This window comes from Syzygium oleosum, unplaced genomic scaffold (genome assembly GCF_021117445.2).
Source record: "Syzygium oleosum isolate NSW1041296 unplaced genomic scaffold, Sole_v2.1 Sole_v2.18, whole genome shotgun sequence".
NCBI lineage: Eukaryota > Viridiplantae > Streptophyta > Magnoliopsida > Myrtales > Myrtaceae > Syzygium > Syzygium oleosum.
In genome coordinates, this window is record NW_026607502.1 from 209,060 (window position 1) to 219,755 (window position 10,696).

General features: G+C 38.6%; 1 protein-coding gene across 1 annotated transcript; it reads right to left on the minus strand.

Annotated features, from left to right (window-relative positions):
• Positions 1-940: 940 nt before the first annotated feature.
• On the minus strand, positions 941-7,993 carry LOC115694354 (putative disease resistance protein At4g19050). The gene is made up of 3 exons (XM_030621482.2): positions 7,891-7,993; positions 1,529-5,816; positions 941-1,366 (listed from the first exon to the last, which is right to left on the minus strand). Exon 2 carries the CDS (start codon positions 5,799-5,801, stop codon positions 1,536-1,538), a length of 4,266 nt encoding a protein of 1,421 aa, XP_030477342.1. The 5' UTR covers positions 5,802-5,816; positions 7,891-7,993; the 3' UTR covers positions 941-1,366; positions 1,529-1,535.
• Positions 7,994-10,696: the final 2,703 nt, after the last annotated feature.

Sequence of the window (10,696 nt, forward strand, 5' to 3'; positions counted from 1 at the left end):
TCATTGTGTTGAGAAAACTTTCTAATATGTTTCAAAGATTGACAAAACCTTCCATCGTATCTATTGAATCTGACGAAAGTATTTTCAGGTAATATTTATGAAGAAACGATATTCAGATAGCCTCAACACATTGAACCACTATTGAGTACATCGAGTGTGTCTGCGCCGCCAGCCTCACGTTCCTCTAAAGTTTTAGCCTAAATTTGTGTATTATAGGAGAAGCGTCCAGTACCAAAGGGAAATGAAATGTCTCATTTGGCCTTGATCAACACAAGTAGGAGCAATTCTTGCACAAAATACTCTGCAATCATAGTTTCAAAGTCCGCTCAATAATTAGAATATTAACATGCATGAAATTATTTATTCCCTCTTTTTCCGAGTTAAAAATTTCCTATGAACAAACTCGAGCTCAATACTCAATAGGCAACTTTTTCTGAATTATCTAACAGGAAAATATCGACGACTTCATGGTGATCACGTCATAGAGGAATATATAATTCGAGTTCCGCGATCAGACCCTGTTTTAGTACCTGGTGATAAGCATCTTTCTTCATGAAAAGACGATATTCACTTTTTTTTTTTGGTCTGTTAGATGATATTCACTTACCCTCTCACATTTGGGAGCTTCCATATAAATATCATGATGGAAACATTTTAGGAAAAAAAACTGCAGTTCCTCACATATATAGGATTCTGATAACAGTGGAGTAATGGAGATTATTGCATCTTCCCAATACTTCAGCACATGGTTTTCTCGCGTGATACCTCATTGATAATACATTCTCTCTTAAAATCTAACGTAACGCCCATCCTTGGTTCTACAACCACAAATTACGCAGCTCATCAAAGTAATGTTTAACCTGGTATTTATGAAAGAAATCAGCTATAATCTCAATTGAAACCAGAATTCAGTTAAGAAATGTAATTAAGAGCCTCAATGTGTAACAAATTAAAATTGGTGAGTTCCGGTAGAGAAGTATGACAACACTGTCATTGCAAAGTTCTCAATCTACCGGGGCTTTGAATTAGCAGAAATATGGAAGCATCCATACAAAATGAGGAACCTCAAACCAAACATGATAGAACAGTGTAGGCTTCACAGATTCCTTTATATGGAAAATTATGTCACACTTGACATCAAGTATCTAATTCTATGCTGCATCACATCCCTCAAGGATACATATGCAAGTTAAGTTGGAGCAAGTGCGGTTGGACATTGCAGCCAGTAAGCCTCCAATGTTTTCTCTTTCCATACACGATGGCCATGGATGTTAATGCATTACAGAAGGAAAGAGCTGCCAGACATTTAAAGTGAAATTTCGCTTGCGTTCAACGAATCTTCCCAGATTCACGACCCAAGAAATGCCTGCGAAATGGGTAAGTTCAGGAATTACACAATGATGAGATGACAACACAAAATTCCATGGAGAGAGAGAGAGAGAGAGAGGAACTGCCAACTGAATGAGATTCTAAATGCATTGATCCGTGAGCATCATATCAATCAATTTCTACGCATATATCAACTTACCTCTCACTTAACCAGATCGGTCTATTTGCAGATTTGGGCAGTTGAAGTCAACCTGACATTGAGGTGGTACTTTGAACACAGTTTTGCTTAGACTAGGCAAGCTGCGCAGTCGTAATCTTTTCAGTGAAGAAGCTGATGAGCTGCCAGTGAATATAGTTTCCAAGCTTTTACATGAGTTTATCTCAAGAATCTCCAGGTTTGGCAGTGATTCGGATGAGGGAGAAACTTCTTTGAGCTGGGGACAAGATTCTATTTTAAGCTGTTTTAGATTTTCGAAGCTCCCCGGCTTCACTTCCCGACTGCATATGGTCTTCAGCCTAGCAGCATGGGAAATATGGAGAATTTCCAGATTTTCAGCTTCTCCAAGCACTTCCTCTAAATTCTTCAGATTCTGACACTGTCTCACTTTCAGTACTCGCAGGGAGACCATCTTAACACCAATTATCTCGAGCTTAGGTAATTCCAGAAGATCCAAGGTCTGCAAGTTACATTTTTCTGACATACCAGGGTTGAATAGCTTTTCCATTTTCTCACAAAATTTGATTTGGAGGTTTTCGAGCTTCTTTGGCAGCTTGGACAATGAGAAAACATCGGCAAGCATCGGGCAACAATCTACATACAAGCTCTTAAGACCTCCGAAGACCTCGGAGTGCACTTTATCATCACATACGCTTCTTAAGGAAGAGAGATTACACAGATAAAGACAGTCAAGCTTTCCTGAAGCTCTGGCATCTTCTTCACCATCGACTATACTACGGATATCTGTGCACCTATCAAGCCAACAGCTCTTTATTGATCTCAGATTCTCTTTAACAAGTTCAGATAAGTGCCTCAAAGAGCTATCATCCATTAGCGATATGTTATCAGCATGCTCGAGAACATGTTCAGGTAGACTGAATTCGCAATAGGATCCATGGATCTCCAGATACCGCCCTGGTTCTTTATGATGAGGAAATCTTCCTTGAGATTTGATATCTACCAGTAGGCCCCTGTCTCCGAGGTTGTCTATCCTTCCATCTGAATTTTTGGGGAGCCAAATAGAAAAGTGGAATTTTTGGAAGCACGTATCCCACAACTTGGGATTTTTCTCCACGAACTGGAAAAAACTGGTACCACATATCGATATGGAAGGCCAGTCAGAAGATGCAGCAATCTCAGAACTTAGGGATCGACAACCTCCCAAGTTGAACTCCTCTGGAATATACTTTATCTTCTTCCAGTCAATTTCTTTAATATGCTTCGTATCCAGCAGATTGAGCTTCCTTAGACTAGTCAGATCCGAGATTTCATAGGGAAATTCTTTTATTTTTGTACCTGAAAGATCTAGAACCTCCAATTCGGTAAGAGACTTCAAATTTTCCAAACTTTCCAGATCAGCACAATCTCTTAGCAGTAGTTGTTGGAGGTTGCTAAAAGTCTCTAGGGTAGGTAAGGACTCAACCTTGGTCCCCGATAAATCCAGCAGCTCAAGCTCCTTTAGGGCATCCAGCTTCGACACTTTACAGGAACAATTCGTCAGAGAGAGCTCCCTAAGGTTAGTGAGGTGGGACAGAGATGGCAATTGTTCAAATTCAATTTCAGAGAGGTTCAGAATCCTTAGTTTGCTCATATGGCGAAGAAATTCAAGTTTTATATTGCTCAAAGATTTTGCACCACAGAGGTTGAGTACCTCAAGGTTCAACAGAGCTTCCAAAGAAGGAAGGTCATTCAAGGAGGTGCAATTTCTCATTATTAGGTGGCAGAGGCTGATAGGAAAGCAATTTGAAGGAAGGCTTTCAATTTTAGTCTCTGAAAGATTGATGGTCTTCAGGTGAGCCATGCCCCAAAAGGAGTCATTCCTTGCTATCTCCAACTTAGAGCATCCCGAGAGATCAAGAACTTCCAGTTTCTGAAGTGTACTCAAGTTTTGCAACTTAGTAAGGAGCTTGCAATTCTTTAGCGAGAGCAAACGAAGTTCAGAATGCTTGGAAAGTGATGGCAGAGCTGTTATTTTAGTATTTGAGAGGATGAGTCGGCGAAGGGAATTAAGATGTTCAAATGACTCATCTTTAAATTCTTCCAATATAGAGGCATCAGACAGGTTCAGCTCCTCAAGGCTTTGGAGGCCTTTCGTGGATGGCAATTTTGGAAGCCCAACACAACCACTCAAAAGAAGATGAGATAAGCTGCTGAAGTTGCAAGGTAGCTTATTTACAGTACTACCCGTGAGATCCAGAACTCTAAACTCAGTCTTAGTTTCCTGGGGATCGTCTTGTACTTCTTTCAAAGATGTTGTCTTTGCAAGATCGAGAATCTCAAGTTTAAGTAAGGGTTTTAAGGAGGGAAGTCTTGACAGGAATGGACAGTCACTTAAGAGGAGTCGAGTGAGCTCTTGCAAATCATGAAAGAAGGGAAAGCGCGCAATGCTGGTCTTAGAAAGATTGAGAGTTTGAAGTTTTTTGAGCGGAGAGATGGTCTTGACCAGGGTACTTCGGAAGGAGTATGAACCAGAGAGATCAAGCACTTCCAGCTTTGCCAGTGAAAGCATTTCCTGTTTTGCCACTTCCTTCTTCTTCAATAGTTTATCATCACACAATTTTTCCAAATTTGGACAGTTTCTAAGAATGAGCCAACGGAGTTCGCCCCGATTTAAGACAGACGCAGGAAGCCACTTAATGCCAACTTCAGATAAGTTCAGAGATCTAAGATCTTTCATTAGCTCAAAAAGATCGTCATTGATTTCCTTCACGAAACAAGCCCCAGATATCTCAAGAACTAGTAAGTTTGTAAGCTCACAGATCTCATCAACATTCTCCAATAGACGACAGCCCCTCAGAACAAGTACTTGAAGCTCCTTCAACTTTGAAAGTGGTAAGGGCAGCTTTTTGAACTTCGGATGTAAGATGACAAGGACTTTAAGTTGTTGGATGCGTTGGAAGAATGTTTCAGGAACTTCTCTGCAAAAACGAGCACCATCAATAAGGAGGGTGGACATCTCACTCCCTTTCCCACAACTTGTCTTGATCATCCCGTCGGTCTGTACAACCCTCCCAAGACCAGCCCAAGTTTGGTCATGTAGCACACTGGCCACGCCAACACATGCAGACCCACTAAGTCCATCACGTCGGTGATCAGTGACACCCAAAGCATCACTGTCCATATAAACATAACCATTCTCTTTTACTCTTAGAAATCCACGATCTTTGAGCTCCATCAGAGTATGATGTGCTTCCTCGTAAGCCATTTCAACATGATCATGGTGATCAAAATACCCTTCCAGTAACCAGTGAGTTATCAGCTCATTGTAGTGGATGCTATCACGTTGGAGGAACGAGAATCTACAGTGCCAACAGCACTTATTGAGGGTGCTTGGCAACATTTTATACACATGCTGCATTACTGTTTTGATATCAGCAGATTCAATAATAGAGGCCGCTTCTTCAACTGCCTTGTCCAATTCAGAGTCGTTAACATGATTTATGGCTTCTGCTATAATAATAATTGCCCCAGGATGACCTGAGCTAACTTTTCCAATAGCTGCAGAGAGTCTCTCAAACCCAGTTGCCCTAGAAACTTCTGCCTTGACCCTATTCCCCAGTAAATTTGATGACTCGACATGAGACAGGACTTCGATTTTATAAAATCTTTCACCGTCTGTCTGAATTGTATCCCCATTTCCTTCGTTGCCAATACCGATATCACTGCCACTTCTCGTGATTAAAACCTTAAGAAGGTGCCCATCGCGAGAAAGGAAGTCACTTAAAGCAAGAAGTTCTGGTTTGATGTCAATAAAATCATCCAGAACTGCGAGCAGATATGGATCTTTTTCAGTCCCGGGAGGATATTTCAGAAAATCTTCCATTTTTGCATTTTTTTTAGGCTTTTCAGATTTCTTCTCTTCAGGCTTTGCAGTTTTCATTTCTGCAAGTTTTGCAGATTTCATCAGCTTAAGCTTTTCCAGTATACCCTGTTTTAGATCCAAGTCCACTTCTTGCTCCTGCTGCTCCATCTCAGCATTGTCATCTTCCTCCCACTTCTCATTAGAAGGTAATACAGACAGCTGAATGGCAAATTTTTCAAGAAGAGATTGGCCTTCATAATCATATCCCGGGACCACCCAAATAGTTCCATAGGAGGATCCGTTGAGGCAGACAGAATTACTTATCTCTTTTGCCATCCATGTTTTACCCACTCCAGCTTCTCCAAAAAGGACAACTGTTTTCACGCTATCATCACTTAGAAGATCTAAAATATCTGCTTTCCGAGTTTCCGGAGAATTTTTCGGGTTGGCCATCGCTGGCAAATTCAACTGTACAAATAGGACATTGGTTAAGGATGTTTTTTTTCCTTTTCCTTTTCTGCTGAACTATCCTTCTAAGGTAACCATTGAGAACAAATTTAATACAACTGTTCCACATACACCATTCAATATAGTGCTTCAATACAAGCATGATTGTCAAATCTCAGCTACAAAGGCTCTAAAAGGGGGGAAAAGACCTTCAGGAAGAAATTTTAATTACTCCAACCTGGAAACTAGGCGATGCAAAATGTTTATGTCTCATCAAACACGAATGTCGCATATTATTATTACTTGTAGCCTCTAGGAGCCCAAGGTACAAGAACAATTATTGCATTACTTATAACCAATGTGCCCAATATTTTCAAAATGAAATAAGATGGTTATAGCCTAACCATATGGTTTTCGAATTCTTGCAGACATCCTAACAAATCCAATATACAAACAACGAAAAACTAAAGTAATCACTATACTCCACCACATCATCAGAAAAATCAGCATGCAGGGGTTTGAAATCTAACTTGCACATTCAGTTAAGTTCTGATCAATCTGCCAAGATAAAAGAATAGCACTCCATAGCTGTCCTATGGCAGACTTGAAGTTCTTCCGACAAGTTCATTGCAAGAATTAGGTGAAGTTTGTCAGCTTATAATCATCTCCCAATATCAAAATTCAAGGCTTTTACTTGGATGCACCCATTGCATTAGTAAACCGCTTTGTTTTTAATAGGACTTATAAAGAACTCTATGCTACCAAGATCTTTTGTTACAACAGTTGTTCCCAAGAGTATTACTTGCAAAAACAAGTTTAAATTTGGGAAAGTTTACATCTGCATTTTATAGCAGATTAAGGTTGTGTTGAACAAAGAAAATAAGTTGGAGTTGGCTACAATAGTTGTTCCCTAGAGTCCTACAGCTAATCACCCATACACAAAGAAAAGTTTACATTTTTTTCATTTGACAATCACAAAAAGAAGCAGAAAAACACATTTTTATCTAAAGCTTTCTCCCTGTCTCGCTTTATCACAGAAGTTTGTTTTGCCTCACTTGCCTCCCTAAGTGAAGGTAATGGCTAAAGACTTGCCCATAATTACTGAAGTCAACTACCAAAAGATTCTTCGTGTGCCAATCCCGTCAAAAAACAGTAAATCTCCCAAAGTGGGACTGCAAAACCGTTAAGGTTTTGGCTAAAAGTCCAACATTTAATGGCAGACACCAGTGTCAAACAAACTATTTCAACGATTGCACATATTTGTTCATCACTAGTCATATGCTTCAAGATTGACTCATTCCTGATGAAACATTCAGTAGGGGAAAGAACTCAAGACAAGCTGATGTATGTTGTGAACGCACAAAGGTAAAGTAGACAAAATAAGCTGTAAAAAACAAATCAGTATAGATGACAGACATCAACAAATGGATATTTCCTATGAAAGAAAGAGGGAAAGAAAGAGTGAAGTTGCAACTACAGGTTGAAAATGGGCAGGTCGAGTCTGTTTCGTATTCATATAGTTTTAGGGTTGGTTCAGGTTCTGCTTTCTCGGATGTGAGTTTGGTTCTGGTTCGGCATCTTGAATCATCTCGTATTTCAGTTCCCTCAGCCATGAGTCGAGAACTATTCAGTATGTGCTCTGTGGCTTTCTGATAATCCAAAATCAGTTTTCCTTCGTTCGGGTTTAGTCGGGTCAGAGTTGAATTTTCAAAATATCTAGCATCTTTTATACCTTTTAACTTGTTAGATCCAATTCCATTCTATTTTAATGGAATGCATATACTAGTTAGTATAACTCTGCATACTGTTGAAGAAAGCGGCCACGTCAGAAGCGAATGCACGGGAAACCGGGAATGTGGCAGTTTGGATTAGTTACTGCGAATCTCAACCTCTCAAATTCCCCATACATCGTTCCAATGCCACAAGATCACTCAGATGCAGTACTTCGCTATTGACCAACCATACATTCAAGAAACACTGTATCAATCCGGAACACAAACAACGCCAAAAGAGAAAAACAAAAGAAAGGAAATTCGTTCATCCAAATGAACAAAGATTTCTGCAACTAAACAAAAAAGGCAAGAGAAATGAGAACCTGAAAGCTTGTTGCCGCTGAGACCGCAAAAGGCAAAATATAGTAACTCTCACGGATCTCTCTCAAAGCTCTCTCTGGGCTTAACCAATCTCGCGCATCTTCTTCATTTGACGCTTCTACTATTATACTCCTGCCAGAGTCAATGGACAACGGTCTGCTGGGTCGTCTTCTTCGTATTTGCTTTTTTCAAAAACGTGTAAAGTCGTTTAGCATAGCTAATCTATCTTCTTCTTTTTTTGTGCTAATATCACCAAAAATCGCAAACTGGACACTCGTGCCACATTAAACCCAAACTAATTTTCATGTAAAAAAAATGTAAACCGATACACCCATGCTATACTTCCCTCAAACTAATTTTTATGTTGTGCCACATTTGCTCCGAATTAATTTTCGTATTACAAAAAAATTTCAAAGTTTGGGATCAATGCGGCATGGATATACTAGTTTGAAATAAATGTGACATAGGTATACTAGTTTGAAAAATAATTTTCTCATATAATATAAGAAACTTCTTCGATGTGATAATATTCTTTTCATGCATGAAGTTCAATGTGCATTATTTTTAGCAAGTTCAACATGTTATTATAAATTTATCGAGGGAATAAATTCCTAATAAAGTAATACTTTTTAAACTTTTTTTGTACTTCAATGCTTATTAATAAGACTAATATATAATAATGTTAAATAGTTATTAATCATCTAGATATTTTTAGCGGAAGATTCTTTTCCTCTCAGTTTTTGTTTTATTTTCTATAGTTTTGACGTGGGTCCCATCTTTCTTTTGAATTTTTTTGCCTCACTTCTTGTGAGATCTACTAAACCCCACTTTCCTCACAAAAGCAAAAGGGATAAGTGCACTAGAAGTCCTAAAACTTATCAAGAAAGTGCAATTGAGTCCTAAAACTTTCAAAAAATGCGATCAAGTCATAAAACTTGTCACGAAAATGTAATCAAGTCCTAAAACTTTCAAAAAGTACAATTAAGTCCTAAAACTTATCACGAAGGTGCAATCAAGTCCTAAAACTTATCACCAAGGTGCAATCAAGTCCTAACATTTTCAAAAAGTGCAATCAATGGAAGGACTTAATTGAACCAATTTGACAAGTTTTAGGACTTGTTTGCACTTTCGTGACAAGTTTTAGGACTTGTTTGCACTTTTTGAAAGTTTTAGGACTCAATTGCACTTTTCTAACAAGTTTTAGAACTTAATTGCACATTATAAAAGTTTTAGGACTCAATTGCACTTTCGTGACAAGTTTTAGGACTTTGAATGCACTTATCCCAAACCAAAAATACTGGAGAAAACGAAAGGAAGAAAAGAAAAGAAAAAGAACAAGCAAAGCCAAAAAAAAGGTTGGGTCAAGGTGACCATTTACCATGCGTGGGGTGAATGAATTGGTTAAGTACAACCCCGCTTTAGTCTATAGATGTCATAACATTCACACGGAGTTTATTTGAATGTTCCAACTTTTTTTGTTTTTTGATCACTTTGTTGATACCTAAATTTTGACTATCATAATTAGTCATTTAATCGCATAGAAAATTAGGGGCCAGGGTCCACGCGTAAACAAAAATATCATTAGCATTAAAGATATTGGGAACATGTTCATTTAATAATAATATGTCCACTTAAATTGCATTTGAGTCGGTCGGGTCATAAATCGCTTTAGGCTTAGTTCAAAATGCTAAATGGGTTTAAGAAAGGAGGCCCTACACTTAATTGAATTTCCAAAACTCAGCCCATATAGACTAGGCCCCCCGTGAAAATTCGGCCAGCCCCTAATCCCTTAATGTGGCCGAAAATCGGGGTGTTCTAAATTATGATAGTGCATCCTTTGATCAATTTAGGAAGCAATAAGGCTATGTATCACTTAACTTTCGGTCACATGGGGATAAGAAAGCGGGATGTTTTAATTTCCTAACATGGGTGGATTAACATATTCTTTGAATCTAAATTAGGAAAGTGAGATCTTAAGAAAGCCCTAAGGTTGTGCCTATATAAACGCTCTATTCTTTTGATGTCGATGGGGAGACCACCTTTGATGACTACAATAGGATGAGAACAAGCGGCCGGGAGAGGCAACACGTGTCATCCGGATGATGGCAACGAAAGATCAATCGCGGGGGGTCGAAAACCTAGAGTGGATTATTCGTTGGGGAGTAATGGCGTTTGCAAATAGAACGTGCTCAAAATACAAACCGATAAGCACCAATATTGTCTCTCGGGTTCGAGACAATACCTTTCCAATTTCTATTAGAAGAGTATATATTGATTTTTTATTATCAAAATTTACCACGAAATTTCATTGTTAATCCTCATGAAAAACTCAAGTCGTCCTCCTTGTTTTTTTTAGCCATCAAAGTTCCCCGTTTACTCTATTTTCTTCCTCTCTCAACTACCAGCATTTCCATTTCCTACGGGCGCGGATGATACGCTCTTTTACAAGTATATATATATAACACATTATTTTCCTTTTAGACGTCAACATAATAACAGGATGAAACAAATGGACAAAATCATAATTAATCCGTCGAGCGAATTATCAACATAACTCATAAATATCTCTGAATTTCCAAAATAACATTCAAATCTCACGCACCTTTGGATCATGTAAAATTCTTTTACAAAGGTAAAATTCTATAGTTTTTTTCTAAACTTAATCACCTTTTTCCTGATCAAGCCTTCCAATTTTTTAATTTAACAATCAACTCCTTAAACTTGTATAAGCTCCTAGTCAAGTCCAACAAGGACTAGGCTAACGCAATCTTCAGACCATCTCAAGAGCATGATCGATGCAGAGAGATC

What these genes read in the sequence shown, in the direction of transcription:
- LOC115694354 (XM_030621482.2), bottom strand. Translation starts at nt 5,801, where the DNA reads ATGGCCAACCCGAAAAATTCTCCGGAAACTCGGAAAGCAGATATTTTA.